This window comes from Doryrhamphus excisus, chromosome 3 (genome assembly GCF_030265055.1).
Source record: "Doryrhamphus excisus isolate RoL2022-K1 chromosome 3, RoL_Dexc_1.0, whole genome shotgun sequence".
NCBI classification, from domain to species: Eukaryota; Metazoa; Chordata; class Actinopteri; order Syngnathiformes; family Syngnathidae; genus Doryrhamphus; species Doryrhamphus excisus.
This window is the reverse complement of record NC_080468.1, coordinates 22,242,749-22,267,106: the sequence shown is the minus strand read 5'-3', so window position 1 is coordinate 22,267,106 and position 24,358 is coordinate 22,242,749. Positions and strand designations below refer to the sequence as shown.

Genomic DNA, 24,358 nt, shown 5'->3' with positions numbered 1-24,358 from the left:
TTTGACGCAACCCTGAATAATCACAAAGGGCGACGAAAACCAACAACAACGATTAAACACTTTTGGAAGATTTTCTTTTGCAAATCCTGCACGGTTTTGCATTTGGTTAAACATACCTCTTTTTGTTAAATAGGTCGACACTGGTGACGTGGACGATAAGATGCTGGAGCGCACATTTTACGCCGAAGAGGATACCTTTGAGGTGTCCATGATGGCTCTTCACGGTAGTAGCGCTGATCTGGATTACCTGAACTCATCCACACCCAAGGTTAGCTGGCAAAACATTATGTACACCTGCACAAAACACAAAGTAAGACAAGTCGGACCCTCTATGTCAGGGGTCTCAAACACGCGGCCCGCGGGCCAAATATGGCCCGCAGGACACTAGTTTGAGGCCCCCGCCTTGATATAAAAGTTTAATGTTAGTGCGGACCGCGCAAGTTTGATATGGATGCTGTATGGTATCATGTACCCAGAAAAAATTATTACGTTTGATTAATGTTCATGTTAAAGGTTAAATAACTGTTAATAGTTATCCTCCCTATCTGTGTGGAAGTGGTAAGTTTTTGGCTATTTAAGTTTAAGGGAAATAACTTGAAGGCTACCGTTTAGGTCGCTAGCTCTCTAGTTTGCGAGTTAGCATGTATCTCAAGACCCTGCAGTTGCGCAATATGTTGTAAATAAAAAGAGTATAAATGTGACTATAGTCGTGTTTTGTCATGTCTACAGGGCTCTAATAATGCTTTGTTCATTTTAATCTGAAAAAAAATAATTTGTCTACCCACCAACTATATGTGGTTTCTTAAGTTTTTATTATTTGCCGTTTTATTATTATTATTATATTTATTTATTTATTACTGATTGATTGATTTTCTTTATTCTTGATTTGTTTATTTATTTTATCATCTTATTTTGTGTAGAAGAATAAAAAGTAAGATATTTGAGAACAGTGGAATGTTTTATCAGAGCTTTTATTGTAGAAAATCGGAACCGAAGTGAAGTTTTTTACATTTTTTTGTTTTTAATAAATGCGTTTTTTTCTTTGATGGCATTCATGGCCCAGATTTTTTCATCCGCGGAAGAAAGCCATAATAAACTTCTTTTTCCTTTGTACAGTTGACTGCCTCGAATCGCCTCAACTATGAACCATCGTCCCCGACTATACTATATGATGCTGATAAGTTCCTGTCAGCCACAAAGGAAACAATGGAGCCTTCCGACTCCTACAGCCTGTTTAATGACCTGGAAAGCAGACCTCCTGAAGTCCAGTCAGAAGAGATGGTTCAGTCCACGCTCACATTTGTGGACAAGGTAATCAATTAGGAATCAATGAAAGTATTCATGCGATAAATTAACAATCTGTGTGTTGTTGAATAAGGAGGAGGAAATCAGAGGATGTGCAGACGCAGATGATGCAGAGGAAGCGCCAATGTCGGGAAGCAGCTTTGAAAGGACCATCACGGTTGTCAAGGGCAACTCTAGTCTTGGTTTGTGTCCAATTCCTCACATTTATTTCACTTTAAATTATACGCGACATTTTACAGCAGTGGGCGGCACAGCGGTCTAGTGGTTAGCGCGCAGACCTCACAGCTAGGAGACCAGGGTACAATTCCACCCTCGGCCATCTCTGTGTGGAGTTTGCATGTTCTCCCCGTGCGTGCGTGGGTTTTCTCCGGGTACTCCTGTTTCCTCCCACATTCCAAAAACATGCTAGGTTAATTGGTGACTCCAAATTGTCCATAGGTATGAATGTAAGTGTGAATGGTTGTTTGTCTATATGTGCCCTGTGATTGGCTGGCGACCAGTCCAGGGTGTACCCCGCCTCTCGCCCAAAGACAGCTGGGATAGGCTCCAGCACCCCCCGCGACCCTCGTGAGGAAAAGCGGTAGAAAATGAATGAATGAATGAATGAATTTTACAGCAGTGGGCGGCACGCAGACCTCACAGCTAGGAGACCAGGGTTCAATTCCACCCTCGGCCAACTTTGTGTGGAGTTTGCATGTTCTCCCCGTGCATGCGTGGGTTTTCTCCGGGTACTCCGGTTTCCTCCCACATTCCAAAAACATGCTAGGTTAATTGGCGACTCCAAATTGTCCATAGGTATGAATGTGAGTGTGAATGGTTGTTTGTCTATATGTGCCCTGTGATTGGCTGGCGACCAGTCCAGGGTGTACCCCGCCTCTCACCCGAAGACAGCTGGGATAGGCTCCAGAATGAATGAATATTTTATGCAATCTCATGTTGATATATGTATTTAAAAACTTTAAAGCTACACTAATTGTAGATAAAAACGGTCCATCTGTGATAAATTGTGATTAATTATGAGTTAACTGTGAATAATTGTGATTAATCAGCCCTAATATGTATGTACTGTACTGTGTGTGTGTGTGCATATATTTTATTATTATGATATTATCTGCCTCGATAGGGATGACAGTAAGCGCCATGAAAGATGGCCTCGGTATGCTGATCCGCAGCATCATCCACGGCGGCTCCATCAGCCGCGACGGGCGCCTCGGGGTGGGTGACCTCATCCTCTCCATCAACGGGGAGCCCACCGCCAACATGACCAACGCTCAGGCCCGAGCCATGCTTCGACGGCACTCCCTCATTGGGCCAGACATCGGGTAAGAGATCATAGTTAAGACCTTTTCCTAAATAAACCCAATACATGAACTGTATTATTGACTAATTCAATGATATGAGTGGATTTTGCTTGCCTGACTAAACAACACACTGTTGTTCGGTGCATACATAAAAAAAACAATTCTTCACATTCTAGATCGGCACCTGAGGATGATCTGTGCCCGTTTTATGTGTGAGTATAACTAATCGACGTGATGCGTCTAAATTCTAAATTAGTGTGAAACTTTAATTATGTACTAATTTATTTCACTACTAACCACTTCAATTGTGACTTTCCAAACCTCTGAATGGACCACTGTCGCTGCATGTCTTGTTGCATGTTTGTGATACCCCTAATGGCTACTAACATTAGGGTCAGAAGTTAATACACTCATCATGGGCATGAATATCATCCATTTTGTGTCTTTAGTCATTAATTACAACCATTCTATTTATGTATTAGATTGATAATACAACATACATCTGCATTGATTTTTTTTTTTAAACACGTGAACTGGGTGCAGATGTTTGAATTTATTGTGGAAATTACACAGGGTCAAAAGTCTACACCCAGGACTGGTCGCCAGCCAATCACAGGGCACATATAGACAAACAACCATTCACACTCACATTCATATTTATGGACAATTTGGAGTCCATTTGTGGAATATGCTGCACGGTAGTAGAGTGGTTAGTGTTTAGGCCACACAGCTAGGAGACCCGGGTTCAATTCCACTCCCAGCCAATCACAGGGCACATATAGACAAACAACCATTCCCACTCTCATTTGGAGTCACCAATTAACCTAGCATGTTTTTGGAATGTGGGAGAAAACCGGAGTACCCGGAGAAAACCCACGCATGCATGGGAAGAACATGCAAAGAGATGGCCAAGGGGTGGAATTGAACCCTGGTCTCCTAGCTGTGAGGTCTGTGCGCTAACCACTGAACAACATAATCAACATTAAAGCCCATGATGAGTGTATGAAGACTTCTGAAATGTATATTATTCAACAATTAGTTTATTCATGTATTTATGTTTGTGTTTAGCATCACGTACGTCCCTGCCGAGTATCTGGACGAGTACAAGAACAGCCTGGAGCAAACCACAGACAACGTCTTCTCTGAACCACCGCCGCCGGCAGTCTCGGCTCCAAGGTACGTGCTACGGTGTTTTTTTTTTAGGGAAAATAAACCATGTTTAAATGTCTTCTGTTGTTATTATAGGGATGTTCCTAACCTTCCAGAGCGGGAAGATGGCGAGGGGGAGGAAAGCGTGACTTATAGCAACTGGAACCAACCTCGACTGTGAGTACATCAATTTACTATCTGATATGAATTTGTACAGGATAAAAAAAAATATCACCCGCCTTCATTATTATTGGTATTATTGTTTTTTTGAAGTGTTACTAATTTCAATACTATTCCTATTATAACAAATAATGATGATAATAGGATTAGTAGTACTAATAGTAATTATTTTAATAGGTTTCTATTATTATTTTATGTGCGTGTGTGTGTATAAGTATATAATACTATAATTTCAAACCAATTTTTTTTTATTAGTAGTGGTATTATTACAACATTTTAATTAGTTTTTTCACATTTTAATCTATACTGCTACTATACTATAGTATACTACTATTACTAATAATAATAGCAGTAGTACTAATTATTCATGTATTTTATTATTTGTTTTTTTTTACTTGTTATATCACTATATACTATTTAATACGACTAATAATGCATAAGAATATTAGAACTCCAGTGCCAGGTGTTGACTTTACTCACCACCCCCATCAGTGTGGAGCTCTTCAGGCAGCCCGGCAAGTCTCTGGGCATCAGCATTGTCGGGGGACGAGGGATGGGCAGCCGCCTTAGCAACGGCGAGGTGATGAGGGGCATTTTTATCAAGCATGTCCTGGAGGACAGTCCTGCTGGACACAACGGCACCTTGAAAACTGGGGACAGAATTGTCGAGGTATTGTCGAGAAGTTCTACTTCTTCAAGCTTGAAGAGCTATAAAATGACGCTACCTGATGTCTCTTTGTCAGGTGGACGGCGTAGACTTGAGAGATGCCAGTCATGAGGAGGCAGTGGAGGCCATACGCAAGGCAGGGAACCCTGTGTCATTCTTGGTGCAGAGTATCGTCCATAAGCCCAGAGTAAGCCCAAATATTAATTATTAAGCAGTAGAATATTTATCTATAATATGTCATGTTGTTTATGCATCAGTGTGCATCAACGGCGGCGGTAGAGTCCAGCGAGGACAATGTTGCATCTGTAACCAAGGACAAAAAGGACAAGGTTGGTGTGACATGAAACGTGGTTTTGATTTTATTTTATTAAATATGTGTTGATAGTTGTTTTGTCCTTGTCTAAAGTTATGGTTGTGTCCTCTTCTTCTGTAGGAGGCTGACAGTCACAGTAGACTTGTCCTCCGCCTCTCCCCAACTAACCCTTTTACTCCTACCCCGTTTAAGGTTTGTGTCTCTCCGTTTCCGCTTGCGTCTTAGTTTTCCTGCTCTGTGTGTGTGTATGTGCATATTGGCTTCAGAAAAACATATAGATTTTCAAGTTTTCGGAGTCATACTGTAGTGTCCATGCATGCAAATGAATGTGTCTCAATGTTTGTCTGCGTCATTATCACTGCAATTTAATGTTGTTTTTTTTCTCCCTCTGCTGTTTTTGAGGACATAGTGCAGCAAAGCTAGTTAGAGGACCTCATTATGATAGGAGCGTTCTTTTGTTTTAAGGAATGCTAGTCTAGTCTATCTGCCAGGAGGGCTCAGTGTCTGGCTGCACTGAAAACCATCAGAAAAGTAGCTGAAAACAACATTGAATTAAAAGCACAAAATAATGATTACAGACTCACTATTAATAAACCTCACATTTTTGGAAACAATGAGGTGAAAGAAGAAGAGGAAAAACATTAATCTATTTGCAACAGCAACAGAGAAAAATATACAGAACTTTCACTTAGAGAAACCGACTATGGTGTGTTCAAGGATGCCGAAAAAAGTGGGAATGAACACAAACAATGAAAATAAACATGAAACTGGGATTTCCAACAGTATATTATTTTTTCCAATACTGTTTGCATGTTCTACCCATGTGTGTGTGGGTTTCCTCCCACATTCCAAAAACATGCTAGGTTAATTGGCGACTCCAAATTGTCCATAGGTATGAATGTGAGTGTGAATGGTTGTTTGTCTATATGTGCGCTGTGATTGGCTGGCAACCAGTGAATCACCTGAAGACAGCTGGGATACGCTCCAGCATGCCCGTGACCCTCGTGAGGATAAGCAGCAGAAATTGAATGAATGAATGAAGTAACAATAAGTAATTATTTCCAAAAATCATATACATTTACATGAAATTAAATGTAATCACAACAATGTATTTTTTTTTTTAAAAAAAACATGTCTTCTGTGATTGGGGACCTCTGTTCTATGTGACTGGAACTCTCTGCTGTTAGAAGGACTTAGTTAGAACTAACATAAATCAAGCCTATCAACTTCTCCTGCAAATAATATTGATCCCAAACAAAAATATGTGTTACCTTTTGCTAATATGGCCGTTTTCCCAACAGGTGAAGAAGTGTGATACAAAAGATTTCCTCAGCAGCAGCAGCGGTGTCCTCGACCTCCCGGTAGTGCCGCATGTCGGGGAGACGGACACCGACATGTTGACGGAGATTCCGGACTGGCTTTTGGAAGATGCTGAGAAGGGGAATGATGAGGAAGAAGAAGAGGAAGTGGATGAGTTTGGATACAGCTGGAGTGAGTACATTGTTATTATGTAGAACATAACAACAGAGTGTTTATAATAAGATATAAAAGGGCTTTGGATGTGAGTGTGATTGGTTGTTTGTCTATATGTGCCCTGTGATTGGCTGGCCACCAGTCCAGGGTGTACCCTGCCTCTCGCCCAAAGACAGCTGGGATAGGCTCCAGCACCCCCGCGACCCTCGTGAGGAAAAAGCGGTAGAAAATGAATGAATGAATGAATGTACATAAAAGTGGGCTGCACGGTACAAAGTGGTTAGGGCGCAGGCATCACAGCTAGGCGACCCAAGTTCGATTCCCCCCTCGGCCATCTGTGTGTGGAGTTTTCATGGTCTCCCTGTGCATGCGTGGGATTTCTCCGGGTACTCCGAAAAACATGCTAGGTTAATTGGCGACTCCAAATTGTCCATAGGTATGAATGTGAGTGTGAATGGTTGTTTGTCTATATGTGCCCTGTGATTGGCTGGCGACCAGTCCAGAGTGTACCCTGCCTCTCGCCCGAAGACAGCTGGGATAGGCTCCAGCACCCCCACGACCCTCGTGAGGAAAAAGCGGTAGAAAATGAATGAATGAATGAATGAATGAATATGTAAAACAATTGCATATGCAGTGCCTAATAAATTATTGTTAACTTATTACAATATCACTATATGAACTACGTTTCAGAGAATGTCATCCAGCGCTACGGCAGCCTACCAGGCGTCCTGCACATGATTGAGCTGGAGAAGGGCAAAACAGGTCTGGGCCTCAGCCTGGCGGGCAACAGGGACCGCTCCCGTATGAGTGTGTTTGTGGTGGGAATCGACCCGGCGGGAGCGGCCGGGACGGACGGACGCATGCTTGTCGGGGATGAGCTACTGGAGGCAAGACCGAGTCTACAGATGGGTTATTTTTGTTCAATTGTTTAGTTTAATTATTTATGTTTCTCCAGATCAATGGAGAGGTCCTGTATGGCCGCAGTCACCAGAACGCATCATCCATTATCAAAAGTGCCCCATCTAGGGTTAAAGTCATCTTTATCAGGTAAGAAATTAATATGGCAATACTCAAAACAAATGATAAATTATATTGTTAATATCATTATATTAAAATCTGTTGTTTTAGCATTTATGTTATATGTCTCTCCCAATTGTAATGTCATCAACATCCACTAGAGGACGCAATTGTATCATACTCATACATACATAAGTCTTTTAAAGTTACTTTTAAAGTTATCTTAAGATAAGTTATCTAAGATAAGATAAATATCTTACTTTTTATTTTTCTACACAAAATAAGATGAAAAATAAATAAACAAATCAAGAATAAAGACAATCAATCAGTAATAAACAAATATAATAATAATAATAAAACGGCAAATAATAAAAACTTATGAAACCACATATAGTTGGTGGGTAGACAAATGATTTTTTTCAGATTAAAATTAACATAGCATTATTAGAGCCCTGTAGACATGACAAAACACGACTATAGTCACATTTATACTCTTTTTATTTACAACATATTGCGCAACTGCAGGGTCTTGAGACACATGCTAACTCGCAAACTAGAAAGCTAGCGACCTAAACGGTAGCCTTCAAGTTATTTCCTTTAAACTTAAATAGCCAAAAACTTACCACTTCCACACGGATAGGGAGGATAACTATTAACAGTTATTTAACCTTTAACATGAACATTAATCAAACATAGTAATGTTTTCTGGGTACATGATACCATACAGCATCCATATCAAACGTGCGCAGGCCTCAAACTAGTGTCCTGCGGGCCACATTTGGCCGGCGGGCCACGTGTATGAGACCCCTGCTTTAGTTATTATTGAAATTATTATGAGTTTTTATTTTTGGAACAGGAACACAGAGGCACTAGGGCAGATGGCGGTGGGCCCGGTGAAAGAAGCCGAGGGAGATGCAATGGAGCCCCAGGTGGAGGTAATAATATATCATATCATATACAGTAACACAGTATTATTGAAATTATATTATGTTTGACATGACTATGGGTAATTAGTATGGGTGTAGTATGGGTGTAACAGTACATATCATCATCATGTGTACATATATTAATACTGTTTATTCTGTATATTTTGTATTTTCATTTTGTAATAGATGTGTCTGCACCTACTTCAAAAACAAATCCCTAGTATGTGTTTGATCATACCTGGCAATAAACCATTTCTGATTCTGATTCTGATGTTTCCTTACAGCCAGAAACTGCTGCCAATGGCAATGTGGATGGCGCCGTGACGCTAAAGGTGAGTCTCTCACTTCCATAAAAACAATACCAAAAAATAGACTGTATTCTCGGAGGTCTGACCACAAGGAGGGAGGGACGTTTTCCAAAATGATCATGTCCGAATCAAAGTAAACAGAAACATATCCTAAGTATTGGGTTGGGACCTATCATTAAAGAAACCTATTTATGTTGTGGTCACCATTAGGAGGAAGATGAAGAGACCACAGAGGTGAACGTGCATGAAGAATACAGTGTTCAGTACAGTGAAGTATACACAGGAGGCACTGTGAATGGAGAAACAGAGCTTGGCTCCAATGTGGAAATGCTTCAAAACAACCCAGATGAAGGCCTATGCAGCATGATTTCCGGTAGTCAACAGGAAACGGCAAGGAGTGAGTCACAGTTGTTTCTCAAGGGTGATAGTTAAACTACACATACGCTGAACTATGTTCCTTTTAAGGTAATAGCTGCTCATCGGTTCAAAACCATCCAGACGAAGGCCTCGCCAGCCATTCCAGTACGCCTTGTCAACTGGAAACACCCACAAGTGAATCATCTTTCTTTTTTCGTGGTAATTCATTAAACGACACATAAATCAAACTATGTTCTTTTTTTTTTAAGGTGATAGCCATTTATGGCTTCAAAACAACCCAGAAGAAGGCCTCGCCGGTTTATCCAGCGTCCTCTGTCAACTGGAAACGACTACAAGTGGGTCAGCTTTCCTGCTTCAGGGTGATTAAATGACACATACACTAAACCAGGGGTCTTAAACTCAATTTACTTGGGGGCCACTGGAGCTAGGGTCTGGGTGAGACTGGGCCACATCAGGTTTTCCCAAAAAAAAAAAAAACATTTATTAAAAACAGAAAAATATACAAACTTTTTCAGTGCTTTGGTTCCGATTTTCTACAATAAAAGCTCTGATAAAACATTCCACTGTTCTCAAATATCTTAATTTTTATTTTTCTGCACAAAATATGATGAAAAATAAATAAACAAATCAAGAATAAAGAAAATCAATCAGTAATAAATAAATATAATAATAATAATAATAAAACGGCAAATAATAAAAACTTATGAAACCACATATAGTTGGTGGGTAGACAAATTATTTTTTTCAGATTAAAATGAACAAAGCATTATTAGAGCCCTGTAGACATGACAAAACACGACTATAGTCACATTTATACTCTTTTTATTTACAACATATTGCGCAACTGCAGGGTCTTGAGACACATGCTAACTCGCAAACTAGAGATCTAGCGACCTAAACGGTAGCCTCCAAGTTATTTCCTTACCACTTACCACTTCCACACGGATAGGGAGGATAACTATTAACAGTTATTTAACCTTTAACATGAATATTAATCAAACGTAATATTTTTTTCTGGGTACATGATACCATACAGCATCCATATCAAACTTGCGCGGGCCGCACTAACATTAAACTTTCATATCAAGGCGGGGGCCTCAAACTAGTGTCCTGCGTGCCACATTTGGCCCGCGGGCCGCGTGTTTGAGACCCCTGCACTAAACTGTGCTCTTTTTTTTGGTAAGGTCATAGCCACTCATCGATTCAAAACAACCCAGAAGAAGGCCACTCCAGCCTATCCAGCGTCAACCTTTGTCAACTGGAAACAACCACAGGTAAGTTACCTTTCCTTCTTAAGTGTGATAATTAAATGACAAATACACTAACACTGTTTTTTTTTTAAGGTCAAAGCCGTTCATCAACTCCTTCTACACTCGCCTCTGACCCAGCAACATGCCCCATCATCCCAGGCTGCGAAACCACCATCGACATTTCCAAAGGGCGGACAGGCTTGGGTCTCAGCATCGTAGGGGGATGCGACACCCTGCTGGTAAGCGAAACAACCGCTGACCTAGTTTCTGACATTTACAATTTCCTGCACCTTCTTTTATTATTTGCCATGTGTGCTCCTACCCACATTGTGTAATGTGTTTCCTCCAAATAAATGCTAACTATGCTGACTTATTTCACTCTTCCTGGCAACAGGGGGCCATTATCATCCATGAGGTGTATGAAGAAGGTGCAGCCTCCAAGGACGGCAGGCTTTGGGCCGGAGACCAAATCCTAGAGGTGTGCTTCCATGATTCCAAGATATAGTATCCAATAATATAAGGATTGGTTATCAGGGGTGAAGGTCAGGCAATACACACACCCTTGTGACTAAATGGGCCTGAACCTTGGTTTTTAATCACGCAGTTGTCTTTCCTAGAGGGAAATGTTTAGTTTTATGTGACGTGACGGCGTGCTCTCTCATATTGCAGGTCAACGGCATCGACCTTCGCGCGGCGAGCCATGACGACGCCATCAACGTGCTGCGCCAGACCCCACAAAGGGTCCGGCTGAGTGTGTACAGGGACGAGGCCCAGTACAAAGAGGAGGACTTGTGGGACTCGTTCACCGTTGAGCTGGACAAGAAGCCCGGACAAGGACTGGGACTTAGCATCGTTGGGAGGAGGTAACCTCATCCAAATGCAGTCACCAGTATGCTCAGTATGCAGGTTTTAATGAAATGTATCAATGTTTCAGCTTTAATGTATTTACTGTAATTACTGTAGTGGACCCAACCAAACACTGGAAACGAGTTTTTGTCTCAAAAGCAGATAAACGTCACAGGGTGATGTGATGATGTGATGCTAACATCACATCACGTCAACTGTAATTAGACACTATAGCTGTACATCAGACTAAAGTGGACTCATGAATTCAATAACTAGCTAAATATTACAAAAAGTTCTCACAACCACCTGAATCGCTAAGAATCAGCCATAAATCCTTAAATTAATCGACATGCAACAGCTTCATGCTTCATCGTAGCTTAGCATGACTGAAGACGAGATTGGGTCAAATAGCAACACTAGCATGCTAGCTAGTCACCGGCAAATGTTTTCAACACATCAGCAAAACATGCGTACATTATATCGATGTAATTTATCTTATTATGTAAAACTAAAACAGTAACAACATCATAGCAAAAGCACTAAATGAATACACACTCACCATACACCGGTACAGTTGGTAGTTTGTTTTTCCAGACAAGTGCACCGAACAAATATTAGCACGTTAGCTCAATTAGTCTTCAAATATTACCATTCCCACATAGTATTAGCATTTGGAACCAAATACGAGGTGAAAAAAAGGGGTAAAAACAGTATAGTAGTGTATCCGTGCTTCATGAGAGAGTAAAAGTTCGGTGGTGCGTTCAAGGAACGTTGAACACAGTGGGACACGTCGGTACTCGCAAGAAACAACTTAAACAAGCAAAAACCGCGGTGTTTCTCACTATATAATTTTTTGAGTCAAATAATAGCCGTTATTTTATGAATTGACAATAGAAAATATATTGTTTTAAAATTGTATCTCAACCAAGACACGTATCAAATGGTCTACCATAAAGATATTTACATCCCTAGTAAATATGTGACAATGTCAAACCCTCGTAATATTTCATGGTCCTCTGTCTGACAACAGCAGTTCAATTGAACCGGGTCAGATATTTTAGAAAATATGCAATTTTTTTTATGAAAAAAAAATATATATATCCTGCTTGGTGTCCAAAGTGTTGAATAATCATAACAAAATATCCAATTTTCCTTTTGTTCCTCAGATCACGGGACCAAAGGTAAAACCACAATTACTGCTCAATGTAGCATATGTGATATTCATAGGTAGAACAAATAGAAATACTATATAAGACATACTATATATATTGATGCCTCACTGAGCAGCTTGGTTGCGTTGCTGCGATACGTCAACGTGTCCGCCATATTGGATGTGGCAGATCTACTCTGTAAAGTGATACAAGGATCTGGTGTAGATTCCATAAAGTTATATTCACTATCACGTTCATATTGCTTTTTCTCGTCTTTATTTATGGGAAGCCGACATAGCATACAAAAAGTTATCTAAGCAACTAACAACAATCAATTTTGTTAAATAGAAAAGACTTCTTTAATGTTTGGAGGCTGGTTTCACCACAGGAATCCACGGTATTACAGGTTTTGGGTCTGGTTTGGACTGTAAACCGGTTGGTACAATTACATGCCGTACATGAATGAGGCATCTTCTTTGTTCTCGCTTACCACATCCATTATGGCGGTGACGTTCACGTTTGATTCAGCGCTCAATGAGGCGTCTACATGTGTATGTCTTAAGGAAATACCCCACCAAAGAACCTTATATTCTGTCATATGCAGCCCATTCCTTCCAGTGAATAGATTAGAGTTGAATCCTTACAGGAAGTGTCCTCAAATCACAGATGAAACTGTCTATCTGATAGGAACGATACGGGGGTCTTTGTCTCTGACATTGTCAAAGGAGGTTTGGCGGAAACAGACGGTCGACTCATGCAAGGTGACCAGATCTTGACGGTCAACGGCGAAGATGTCCGCTGCGCCACCCAAGAGGCTGTTGCCGCTCTTCTTAAGGTATTTTAGACAGTGATTCCACCACTAGACGACATCTTCTTAATGGAACTTTTCCTTCCCCGGGTGCAGTGCTGTGTCGGCTCTCTGAAGATGGACGTTGGGAGGTTTAAAGCCGGACCCTTCCACTCAGAACGAAGGCTGTCTCAAAGTAGCCAGGTGATCCCTCTTGCTTACGTCACACAGAGAAATATATAGAATATAGAGAGTGTGTAACGGCCTTGTTAAGGTCTGAAGAACTGAGGAACAAAAGAATGAAAATAAAGTTCTCTTTCTCTTCACTTCTGCACCCCTCATCAATGCCAACCACGTTATGTGGCAAACAGAGGGAGAGCTACTATTGTTTTAATGGTAATAAACACAGATTTTATATTTACAACGCTTCACAACACTGCCAACTAGTGGCTAGAGTGATTAATGACCCTCGTGAGGAAAAAGCGGTAGAAAATGAATGGATGAATGAATGAATAAGTATGATTACAAAAATGAAAAACACATACCTGAGGAACAAAAGAATGAAAATAAACTTCTCTTTCTCTTCACTTCTGCACCCTAAACAGACGGAACATAAATTACACAATGTAACAAAAAAAAAACACGACGGGCCTAGTGTAAATCCCGCCAGACGTGTCAATGAAAGGCCCTTTTAACTAAAACCAACGATAAAAATAACGTAAAACCACTTGAAATGACAAATATAACGACATAAAAACAATATACACGACATAGATGACCAAATCTTAAACTAAACAACACATTTTGACTGCAGCTCCTTAATTGGACTTACCCGCATCAATGCCAACCATGTTTGTGTGGCAAAGAGAGCTATTAGCTATTAGCTATTAGAGCTAGGGGCAACTACGGAAGCCCGGGAGGGTAAAATAAAGCACATAGAAAGCGATATAAAAATAAGAAAAATAAATAACTGATTGAGATAAAATCCACACAATTACTAAATAATAATAAATTCACACATTTAGAAAATAAATAATAACCTGCCCCGCCCCGCTTTTACTCATGTTTTAACTGTGTATTAACCAATGAATGTTGTATTTTGGTGTGTCTTCTATTCTGTTTATTTGCTTTATTCAACTTCAATCTTCTGTACAGTGTCTTTGAGTATTTTGAAAAGCACTATACAAATAAAATGTATTATTATTATTTTTTATTATTTTTAACTCTATTACAAGCGCATCATGAAAAGTGTCCATGACACTGATTTTTCTGTCTTTTCAGATAAGTGAACCAAGCTGCTCCAAGGTGACCTTGGACTCAGGAAATGACCCAGACAAACGTAGCGGCAGTCAAGAGGGTAAGCGTCCGCCTCTTCCGAAAATAATTGTAAAAATAACGCCCAATAAAATGAGACTTAGGATGGCTTTCTCATTCCAGAGCATGAGGATGACATGAGAATGGTGGAGTTCACCAAAGGCCCCAGCGACTCCCTGGGGATCAGTATCGCAGGCGGCATAGGCAGCCCCCTGGGCGACATACCCATCTTCATCGCCATGATGAACCCTGTCGGCCTGGCGGCGCAGACCCAAAAACTGAAGGTGCGCATACCGAGAGCCCACACAGATTTTTAGCGTCGTTGACAATGGCTGTTTTGTGCGACACAGAGCAGAAAAGGCTAATGAATCGCCCACTCGTTGAATTCCAACGGTTGCCGCCAACAGAAGGACTCATTGAACACGATTACACACAGTAGCTTCATCAAGCAGCTGAACACAATGTTTTTATGTTCTATCATGTGGTCAATTTTCTGTTTGTACAACAATGCGATGATATATGTACACATATTAGTGAATTATCATATGGCGACAATATTTTGCTTAAATATAGTATTTGTCAGGGAGAAACATTACAAAAAAACGTGTCACTATTTACAATGTGCAGTTTTTAACATTTACTAAAAATATAAATTCAATGTGTGTGGCGCGGTGGACGAGTGGTTAGCCTTACAGCTAGGAGACCATGGTTCAATTCCACCCTCGGCCTGCGTGGGTTTTCTCCGGGTACTCCGGTTTCCTCCCACATTCCAAAAACATGCTAGGTTAATTGGCGACTCCAAATTGTCCATAGGTATGAATGTGAGTGTGAATGGTTGTTTGTCTATATGTGCCCTGTGATTGGCTGGGGACCAGTCCAGGGTGTACCCCGCCTCTCGCCCCAAGACAGCTGGGACAGACTCCAGCACCCCCGCAACCCTCGTGAGGATAAGCGGTAGAAAATGAATGAATGAATAAATTCAATGTGGGTGGTGTGTGGTCGAGTGGACCTCACAGCTCGGAGACCCGAGTTCAATTCCACCCTTGTAGTTCGCATGTTCTCCCTGTGCATGCATGGGTTTTCTCCGGGTACTCCGGTTTCCTCCCACATTCCAAAAACATGCTAGCTTAATTAGCGACTCCAAATTGTCTATAGTTATGAATGTGAGTGTGAATGGTTGTTTGTCTATATGTGCCCTGTGATTGGCTGGCCACCAGTCCAGGCTGTACCCCGCCTCAGTAGAAAATGAATGAATGAATAAATTCAATGTAATAAATCAAATAGAATGAAAAGATAAAGGTACAAATACAATATTTTTCTCTAGGTCGGGGACCGAATCGTCAGTATCAGTGGAACCTCTACTGAGGGCATGAGCCACTCGCAAGCAGTCACACTCCTCAAGAACGCCACAGGGACAATAAAGCTGCAGGTAAGATGACGCCACATCCATCTGGTACTTTTACAATCAGTAACTGTTACATTTGTTCACTTCCTGCTTTCCATAATACAGTTTAAGGTTGTTTTTTTTGTCATGTACCGAAGTACGAGGTGATATGATCATACAATGACATAATGTGTACCATAGTAAGTGTCAATATAGTCATATATATAGCACATCATGACTGGTTCAAGACTCTTCATCCTTGTATTTAGCAAACATCAACTGCTTGTATTGTTGCTTGTATTGTTTCTTGAATTGTTTCTCATAGTTGTGCATTGTTTGATTTCCTTACTCAATCCATTCCATAGTTTGATTCCACATACTCAAATGCTATCGCTTAATTAATTAAAGGTGGTGGCAGGTGGCGATAACACTGTGACAGGTCCAGCTCAGGATCAAGTGGCCGGGGGCCTCACAGCTAGCTGCATCTTTCAGGATGACCTCAGGTTTGAATCCACTGTATAATGTATGCAGACAATTGACTAAATAAAGTGCAGCCGTGGCCACATTGGTCAAATTCCAAAACGCTATGAACTGATAGCATGTTTCATTGTGTCCACATCAGCCCACCTCAATACAAGACCATCATTCTGGAGAGAGGACCCGACGGGCTGGGATTCAGTATCGTCGGAGGCTACGGCAGCCCCCACGGGGACCTGCCCATTTACGTGAAGACCGTTTTTGGAAAGGTATGCACCTTGTTTAATACAGCAGGCTTTGAATAATGCATCGTCTTCTTTTTTTAACGTATTTGTAAAAGGGGGCAGCAGCAGAGGATGGCCGTCTGAAGCGTGGAGACCAGATTATGGCCGTGAACGGGCAAGCACTAGAGGGTGTCACACACGAGGAAGCCGTGGGTATCCTGAAGAGGACCAAAGGAAGGGTCACGCTCACCGTGCTGTCGTAGTATTGACATTCCGCTTAAGTATTTCCTTGATGTTAACTGTGAAATTACTTTTTTTTTTTGATTATTTTGGCATAAATTGTATAAACTGATGACAGAGCGCTGGAGGCCACAAGCCAATTAGGGAGATATTAACTACAAATGATTTATGTATCAGTGTTAGACCCCATTCTTACCCAAGTATTAATGCATAAATGTAAAAGCAGAGTTATAGATGGCACGATAAAATTAGTATTTCTTCCTACCTTTGTATGTGATGCAAGAACTGTCCGAGCGACAGAATTGAATTTATTCATGCTGAATTTGAATTAAAAAGTGACCTTTTTGAATTAATTTTTTTTAGATCTATATATGACCGCAACCTATAGAGGGCGCCGCAAATTTGGAAACTGTTTTTATTGCATTACCTTGAGTGGAGTCAATTGTGGGGGAAGTGGTGCTAGTTCTGATTCACTCGGCTGTGAAAACACAACAAAACAGGTTTATTATGGCGGTTTGTTCACCTCAAGGTCAGACTGAACAGCTGTGAAGGAGCACCTGTTGGCTTCGGAGCAACAGGGTCACCCCCCCCCCCCCACACACACACACACACACACACACACTCTAAGGAAGTCAAATAGGTTATTCCTGTTTACTTAAGGCATGTCAGGTAGTGGTGTGTGATACGGCTAGATTTGGTATTGATCCAATACCAAGTAAATAAAGTAATTATCGCAGACTGTTAAAAAAAAGTCAATCTAAATGAGGACTTTTGTGTAAAACCTAATATGTTGAATCAAAAATTTAAATTTTATTTTCAAACAATGCAGAGGCATAATAAATGCCCCTAAAATGCTCTGAAAGCAAACAGCACAATGCTGAGAATTTAGCAATTGAGTCAATACTTTAGTATTCCAATCTTTATACAATTTCCTTTTTCAGTAACCATTTCTATGGTTAACATGAAAACATTTTACTCCAAAAAAATTAAACTAAAACAGCTTTTCAATGAAAGATGTTTTGCACAAGATTTTATTAGCGCTTTTTACTCAGATGGGCACTCTATTGCGCCGCTGTTGATGTCATCAATGACATCATGTGGAGGACGACCATCAATGGTGCAGCCGACAGACTGAGCCGTACCCAGAATCTCCTTGATGGTTCCTGGAAAAAAAATAAAAAAATCCAATTACTATTAATGATCAATAACTATAAGGTCTACATAGAGTTGCAATCCACTTCTGGTGTTCCAGACTTTTCGGCACAGGGTTGTCCATTAAGTTTGGGCAGCTCTGTTTCCTAAAGCCGGGTCAATCTGAGCCTCCACTGGAATATACTCATGTCACTCAAGACAGACAGGAATAGTGGCGGGAGGCTAAAGAGCACAAACCATTTGGGGGCCCATTAGCAGTTTCACTGCCAGGCCCAACAAAACCCATTTACTCTTACCGGATAGCTCTCTTGCTATGGAGCGAGGCCTCATAAGGCGGGCAATGCCCAGAATGTCATCAAAAGTCACACTTCCACTGTGCTTGACTGGAAAAGACAACATCTGTGTTATTCAATAATACATTTTGAAAAACTGGTGGTTTGAATAGTCGTCACTTACCGTTCTTGACCTTCTTCCTGTCACGGGGGGGCTCCTTCAGAGCTTTGATAATAAGTGCTGATGCAGAGGGCACCACCTCAATCTTAAAAAAAAAAAATACAATTATGAGCAACACACTTGAGCACCAGAATGTGCTTTTGTGATAAGTTGGAGTGAGTCAATCCTTTGCTTGATGTGTAGAAGGCAAAAAGGCCCGTACCGCTGCTTGCCTGTTTTGGATCGTCAGCTTCACTGTGATCCTCAGACCCTTCCAGTCACCGGTAGCTTTGGCAATGTCGTCGCCAACTTTCTTGGGAGACTAGAAGAAAAGGAGATGTGTTACACAGTGACAGAGACACATTATACTCGGAGCAAATGGTTTGTCTTTCCAATTAGCAATTATAGATAAAGTGGTATCGGCATCAGCCCCCCAAAAAAACATATCGGTCGATCCCTAATACTGACTAGCAAGCAAACACTCGCATTTTCCTCATGGTGTTCCAGACTTTTCGGCACAGAGTTGCCCATTAGTTTGGGCAGCTCTGTTTCCTAAAGCCGGGTCACTCTGTGCCTCCACTGGAATATAGCCAGTCACTGACAGACCGCCATAGTGGCAGGAGGCTGCTTTGTAAATGTAAAACAAAACTCACCAGACCCAACGGCCCAATTTTGGGGGCCAGCGCTGAGGTGGCACCAACTTCTCCGCCGGTGCATCTCATGTACACTAGAAGACAAAAACAGGCAAATCCCCAATCAAAACAGCTGTGTGTGCAGTAAATACCACAAGTAACACTTTTGGCAGAAGAGAAAATGTAAGAAAAAGTTCAAATATTAACGATTACATGCAAGATTTTTTTCCCTTTAATATATCTATTTATTGTTGAGTGGTTTCGGCCTTTTATACAAAATCCCCCTACATAGTACTCTTTTTCTACAGTATCCAAACAGGTTTGCCTTTAACTTAAATGTGCTGGATTTTTTGCTGTGCATGGGGCTCAAATCTAACAGCATTATGTAGAATATGTCAATATAGTGGGAACATCAATATATCTTGTGAATCTGAACAAAATATGTACATACCGGCTTTGCATTACAGCCAACAAAGCAAATAAATTAGCGTTGTATCCAACCACACTAATTTTACCTGTTACAGATTATGCCAGAGAACCGAAACGGTCCGCGGGACGCATTTTGAGCACCACCCCAACGTATATAGTCAACACTTCCGGTTTATGATACTCAAGCTGTCTAAAATCCTGTTTATTCAACATTTCAAAATGGAAACATATGTCCTGTTGAGCTCAAACAAGAAAGCTCAAAATTGAGTGACAAGTAGTCCCACTAGCTAACTGTTTTTATCCTCATTTGGGATCGAATTTAGAAGGCATGGTAAACGGCGACATGTTTCCCCCCACGTGCCATAGGACTAGTAAATAGTCAAGTTGTTACTAGTTGTTAGTGTACTTTATTCACATTATCACATCAAGACTAATTCTATCCCTCCCAAAAAACACAACCGACTAACTTAACTAACGTTTATCAACGTCTTCATCACACTCGAGACCCAATATTACCGTTGCAAACCCGCCGTGGGGAGACCAACGGAGGGCGGCGCCATCTTGACTGCTTTAAGTAGCACTTCACAGTATCAACATACCAATTTTAACCTCGTTGGGATCGAATTTAGGAGGCATGTTGAGTTGAGCTCAGTTCAGCTTGATCGGTGATGGTGTCGGATGAACCCGGTTCGGGACGACCGATAACTGTTGCACCTTCACCTCTAACAAAAGTAAGAAAGACCGATAGCGTGGGCGACATTGTTTATATACTAGCACCAAATCTCGCGAGATGTGTCGTCATCAGTTACGTGTACAGTCAAACTGCTCAAATCAATTCCCAAGTTAATAATATTATAACATGACACGACTGTGGTCTATAACAAGCTTTTTATTGTACAACAATAATGGCTACTGTCGGCCGTAAATGAGCCGCTAAAACCACAGCTAGCAACTCCACAGTGCTAACTCAACAACAACACGCCCCCCACGTATGGTGCATTCACAGTCACCCGGAACAGTCAGACACTCAAGAGCACAACATGTCAACATATGAACCCGTTAGGGTCGCTACAATATGTAACCGGGGGTTTTATAAAGATGAAATGATGTAAAATGTAAAATTGATGTAAGATGTAAAATTGCAGTGTTATATTGCCTTCAAGGGAGGTGTCAAATGACCAAATATGGAATGGCCTTAATGACGTAATTTTAAGGCACCAACTGATGTGATGTGTTTGTGGGGTGTTTACATAGGCAGCGAAAGGTCATGTTGTGTGCTAAACACTCCATGTTAGCATCACAAACAGTCTTGGACAGCTACACCATATGGAGTCTTTGGACTCCAAGGTGTTCAGCACACCTTTGCGTCTTCCTCTTTGGCATGTTTACCTTTCAGTTTGGAATGACATCACCATGTGGCTCAGGCGCGATAAGGCTTAGAGTGTAATCATGGCTTTTATGGGCTGTGTTTGAAGAATGCTGGTAGTGATGTTTGCGAAGGGTGGTAGAAGGTGTCGGACGTCATCAGTGTGAAATGAAGTGCAGTTCAATAGCATGCTGAACTATCGATGCGGTTTATAAATAAAAACAACCTATTGATTGTACATGTAACGCCTCCAGCCCTCGATTGGTATTTCAGTCGATGCTCCATCATTGTTGAGCAGACCCATAGATTATTTTTTCAATTTCTTTTAGTCAAAATAGTGAGTGGACCTCAAATTGAATACTTCCATCAGTACACTTGAATAAGTATACTGTGCACACTGTCCTGAGTGTGCAGATTTCGACAGTATAGTGCTATCCTGAATCAATAATGTAATGGACTCTTACCTCCCTCAATAGTTGGAATCTTGGCTACCTTTTCAAAGGGGGAGGGTTTTTAATTATTGTACTATTGACAAACAAGGTGAAAAGCTTAAAAAAAACGTAACTGAGTTACTAACTGAGTTACTCCACTACAAATGTAACTAGTTACCAGTAAAAACAACAGTAACAATGCACATACCCCCGACTCTGATGTAAAAAAAAATGTCCATGTGGTTGGGGTTAATGTCCACTTTAGGCCCACAACCTAAAGTAGGCTATGAACAGGGAGAACATGCAAACTCCACACAGAAATGGCCGAGGGTGGAATTGAACTCGGGTCTCCTAGCTGTGAGGAATGCGTGCTAACCACTCAACCGCCATGCAGCCTTCTCTTCCTATACTTTTTATTCTTAAAAATTAAGTAATTTTGATTATTTAAAAAATAATTTTTAACATAATATATTTTATAAAAGGCCAGCCAATCACAGGGCACATATAGACAAACAACCATTCACACTCACATTCATACCTATGGACAATTTGGAGTCGCCAATTAACCTAGCATGTTTTTGGAATGTGGGAGGAAACCGGAGTACCCGGAGAAAACCCACGTATGCACGGGGAGAACATGCGAACTCCACACAGAGATGGCCGAGGGTGGAATTGAACCCTGGTCTCCTAGCTGTGAGGTCTGCGCGCTAACCACTCGACCGCCGTGCCACCTTCTTTCATTCATTTTTGCTTATTTTATTTGATATTTTTATTATGATTGCTATGTATCTTGCTCCGAAAACCATGAAATAAACAACTGATTGACCTTCGGACCGGACTGGATTGTTGTATTGATGCCTGTCTGGCCACTTTTGCAGCTGTTCGGTTTATCTTAAAAAAACAAAAAAAGGTGACGACATCTCACGTGTTTAGGTTAATGTATTTTATGGTGAGTACATGCAGGGAGTCAAACTTTACAACAAACACACATCTGGGCTAAAATGAAACATAACATGTTGCACGGGGCCTTTAAATACAGTGAAACCGCAAAATGTGAAGAAACTCACCACCCAAGCATGTGCCTCCCTCTGCACACCCGGTTCCTTTCTGTACAATTACAGCACTTTAACTTTGGACAGATGATTTCATTTCAATGGACACTTTGCTCACCTCCCAACAAGCGGGCGCTCGTACCGATGATGTCGATCCCTCGAGGGGGTGTTTAATTTGCACACCAACCTGAGAAAGAAAGCACGCAATCATCAAACAAGAAGAAAAAGTGGAATCGTTCCAACAGACTTGCATGAACGTGTGAAGGGTGTGGAGTTTTTTTTCAGATAAATGTGATATGCAATATGCACGTATCCTTGGAAATGTGCTTTTGCACCATATCAAATATTAGACTTTACTTTAGAACAATAGTACATACAGAATATAATAAACACGGATAGCCTATAGGGATTTTTGTTTTCCATGTATTTATATTTAATATTCAGTAATGTACTGCGGGGGTCTCAAACATGTGCCCGCAGGACACTAGTTTGAGGCCCCCGCCTTGATATGAAAGTTTAATGTTACTTTGATATGGATGCTGTATGGGATCATGTACCCGGAAACAAATATTACGTTTGATTAATGTTCATGTTAAAGGTTAAATAACTGTTAATAGTTATCCTCCCTATCCGTGTGGAAGTGGTAAGTTTTTGGCTATTTAAGTTTAAAGGAAATAACTTGAAGGCTCGGTCGCTAGCTCTCTAGTTTGCGAGTTAGCATGTGTCTCAAGACCCTGCAGTTGCGCAATATGATAATTTGTCTACCCACCAACTATATGTGGTTTCTTAATTTTTAATTATTTGCCGTTTTATTATTATTATTATATTTATTTATTACTGATTGATTTTCTTTATTCTTGATGTTATTTTGTGTAGAAAAATAAAAAGTAAGATATTTGAGAACAGTGGAATGTTTTATCAGAGCTTTTCTTGTAGAAAATCGGAACCAAAGCAAAGTTTATTAATTTTTCTGTTTTTAATAAATGCATATTTTTTTTGTTTGTTTTTTTTTGAAAACCTGATGCGGCCCAGCCTCACCCAGACCTTAGGTCCAGTGGCCCCCAGGTAAATTGAGTCTGAGACCCCTGATGTACTGTATTTAAATGCAATTTCTATTTACCTATTTGTTAAAATGATACTATCACTTTCCATCCATCTATTTTCTTCCAGTTATTGAGTTAGACAAATAGCAGGATGAACAAGAGATGCTGCAGGGTAGTCTTTAGCAAACATACAGAACAAACTGAACATTACAGAAGATCACAGCGTCCTGAAGGCAAAATGTGTCGAACCATGCAAGTCACTTGTAAGAGAACGTAACCTGTAACCTTGTTCTTGTAAGTACTTCTACAATATCAGCAGTACAAATAGCCGCTTCTGTTTTAGTTGCACAGAACAGCTATATATCCACATGAGCAGACAAGCTCTCTGGGAGCCACGGGGGGGGAGGGGGGGAGGCAATCATTAACAAGAGAGCCAACAGGGACAATGACAGGTCAGCTAAGTGGTAATTGCTGGATTGTCCTTTAAAGCTGCACTGTACTATTGATCGGCTGCGTTTTTAGTGCTTGCACAACCATGTGACTATGACACACCGCCGCGCTGCTATCAGTCACAGTTAAAGCCCCCCCCCTTCCGTTGCAGACAAAGAAAGAGCCGACTGTTAGCCCAGGGAGGCTTCATCAGTCCCAGGAGTTGGCCGAGACAGGTGGCTATCCCCACAGGGAATGTTCATGGGGGCTGGGAGTAATCGGAGACAAGTTGGGACAAAAAGCAGTGGTGTGGTTTTACAGCTGTTGCAAGGGAAGGCTTAAACTGTTTAATGCGATTCAAGCTAAGCGGGTACTTGACTCAATTTAGTGGCGTTCGTTTGAAACTTTCAGGGTGTTCTCAATGTGGTCCATCAAATGAGTGCTGTCAAAAAAATGCTTTTCATACAACCAAAGAGAAACTACCAACTAATTAATTATGGTAATGGTTTAATTTCATTTGAACATGCATCAGATTACAATTGAACGCATCACATAATCAGTTCACAGTTCCACATGTCCAAAAGGAGTAGGAAGAAGCAAATCTTATTAAATCCTACCCCTCCATCTGGTACTTTTACAATCAGTAACTGTTACATTTGTTCACTTCCTGCTTTCCATAATACAGTTTAAGGCAAGGGGTCT

General features: G+C 41.0%; 2 protein-coding genes, 1 long non-coding RNA gene and 2 other non-coding genes across 6 annotated transcripts in view; 1 reads left to right on the top strand and 4 right to left on the bottom strand.

Moving 5' to 3' along the window:
* Positions 1 to 17,043, top strand: part of LOC131125493 (multiple PDZ domain protein) — a 33,423-nt gene extending 16,380 nt beyond the window's left edge. Inside the window, exons 19-50 of the mRNA XM_058067102.1 lie at positions 134 to 268; positions 1,117 to 1,311; positions 1,379 to 1,487; positions 2,429 to 2,627; positions 2,783 to 2,818; positions 3,675 to 3,782; positions 3,852 to 3,932; positions 4,428 to 4,605; positions 4,679 to 4,789; positions 4,860 to 4,931; positions 5,036 to 5,107; positions 6,217 to 6,406; positions 7,079 to 7,275; positions 7,344 to 7,435; positions 8,262 to 8,340; positions 8,616 to 8,663; positions 8,850 to 9,036; positions 9,105 to 9,191; positions 9,266 to 9,376; positions 10,202 to 10,291; positions 10,361 to 10,506; positions 10,662 to 10,745; positions 10,937 to 11,130; positions 12,280 to 12,294; positions 12,952 to 13,099; positions 13,169 to 13,255; positions 14,333 to 14,408; positions 14,489 to 14,649; positions 15,690 to 15,794; positions 16,158 to 16,252; positions 16,372 to 16,495; positions 16,567 to 17,043. Coding sequence (XP_057923085.1) covers positions 134 to 268; positions 1,117 to 1,311; positions 1,379 to 1,487; positions 2,429 to 2,627; positions 2,783 to 2,818; positions 3,675 to 3,782; positions 3,852 to 3,932; positions 4,428 to 4,605; positions 4,679 to 4,789; positions 4,860 to 4,931; positions 5,036 to 5,107; positions 6,217 to 6,406; positions 7,079 to 7,275; positions 7,344 to 7,435; positions 8,262 to 8,340; positions 8,616 to 8,663; positions 8,850 to 9,036; positions 9,105 to 9,191; positions 9,266 to 9,376; positions 10,202 to 10,291; positions 10,361 to 10,506; positions 10,662 to 10,745; positions 10,937 to 11,130; positions 12,280 to 12,294; positions 12,952 to 13,099; positions 13,169 to 13,255; positions 14,333 to 14,408; positions 14,489 to 14,649; positions 15,690 to 15,794; positions 16,158 to 16,252; positions 16,372 to 16,495; positions 16,567 to 16,713 — 3,759 coding nt within the window. The 3' untranslated portion in view covers positions 16,714 to 17,043. The remainder of the gene's footprint in view (positions 1 to 133; positions 269 to 1,116; positions 1,312 to 1,378; positions 1,488 to 2,428; positions 2,628 to 2,782; positions 2,819 to 3,674; positions 3,783 to 3,851; positions 3,933 to 4,427; positions 4,606 to 4,678; positions 4,790 to 4,859; positions 4,932 to 5,035; positions 5,108 to 6,216; positions 6,407 to 7,078; positions 7,276 to 7,343; positions 7,436 to 8,261; positions 8,341 to 8,615; positions 8,664 to 8,849; positions 9,037 to 9,104; positions 9,192 to 9,265; positions 9,377 to 10,201; positions 10,292 to 10,360; positions 10,507 to 10,661; positions 10,746 to 10,936; positions 11,131 to 12,279; positions 12,295 to 12,951; positions 13,100 to 13,168; positions 13,256 to 14,332; positions 14,409 to 14,488; positions 14,650 to 15,689; positions 15,795 to 16,157; positions 16,253 to 16,371; positions 16,496 to 16,566) is intronic.
* On the bottom strand, positions 10,198 to 13,955 carry LOC131125494 (uncharacterized). The gene is made up of 3 exons (XR_009129036.1): positions 13,884 to 13,955; positions 13,597 to 13,648; positions 10,198 to 13,268 (listed from the first exon to the last, which is right to left on the bottom strand). It is a non-coding gene; the product is annotated as an uncharacterized LOC131125494 (long non-coding RNA).
* Positions 17,044 to 17,703: 660 nt separating the features above from the next.
* On the bottom strand, positions 17,704 to 20,103 carry LOC131126393 (large ribosomal subunit protein uL11). 2 transcript variants are annotated; one of them, XM_058068864.1, is made up of 6 exons: positions 19,935 to 20,103; positions 18,928 to 19,001; positions 18,498 to 18,596; positions 18,299 to 18,380; positions 18,139 to 18,225; positions 17,704 to 17,853 (listed from the first exon to the last, which is right to left on the bottom strand). In XM_058068864.1, exons 1-6 carry the CDS (start codon positions 19,969 to 19,971, stop codon positions 17,735 to 17,737), a joined length of 498 nt encoding a protein of 165 aa, XP_057924847.1. In that variant the 5' UTR covers positions 19,972 to 20,103; the 3' UTR covers positions 17,704 to 17,734. The 2 variants fall into 2 exon arrangements, with proteins under 2 accessions (XP_057924847.1, XP_057924849.1); XM_058068866.1 differs by having other exon boundaries at positions 19,852 to 20,001.
* On the bottom strand, positions 17,932 to 18,061 carry LOC131126999 (small nucleolar RNA SNORA65). Its single transcript, XR_009129487.1, has one exon. It is a non-coding gene; the product is annotated as a small nucleolar RNA SNORA65 (small nucleolar RNA).
* On the bottom strand, positions 18,771 to 18,895 carry LOC131126998 (small nucleolar RNA SNORA65). Its single transcript, XR_009129486.1, has one exon. It is a non-coding gene; the product is annotated as a small nucleolar RNA SNORA65 (small nucleolar RNA).
* Positions 20,104 to 24,358: the final 4,255 nt, after the last annotated feature.

Coding starts and splice junctions, on each gene's coding strand:
- LOC131126393 (XM_058068864.1), bottom strand. CDS start 19,971: ATGCCTCCTAAATTCGATCCCAACGAGGTTAAAATTG. Junction 19,002..19,934: donor TCCCAACGAGGTTAAAATTG/GTATGTTGATAC, acceptor TTTGTCTTCTAG/TGTACATGAGATGCACCGGC. Junction 18,381..18,497: donor TCCAAAACAGGCAAGCAGCG/GTACGGGCCTTT, acceptor TTTTTTTTTAAG/ATTGAGGTGGTGCCCTCTGC.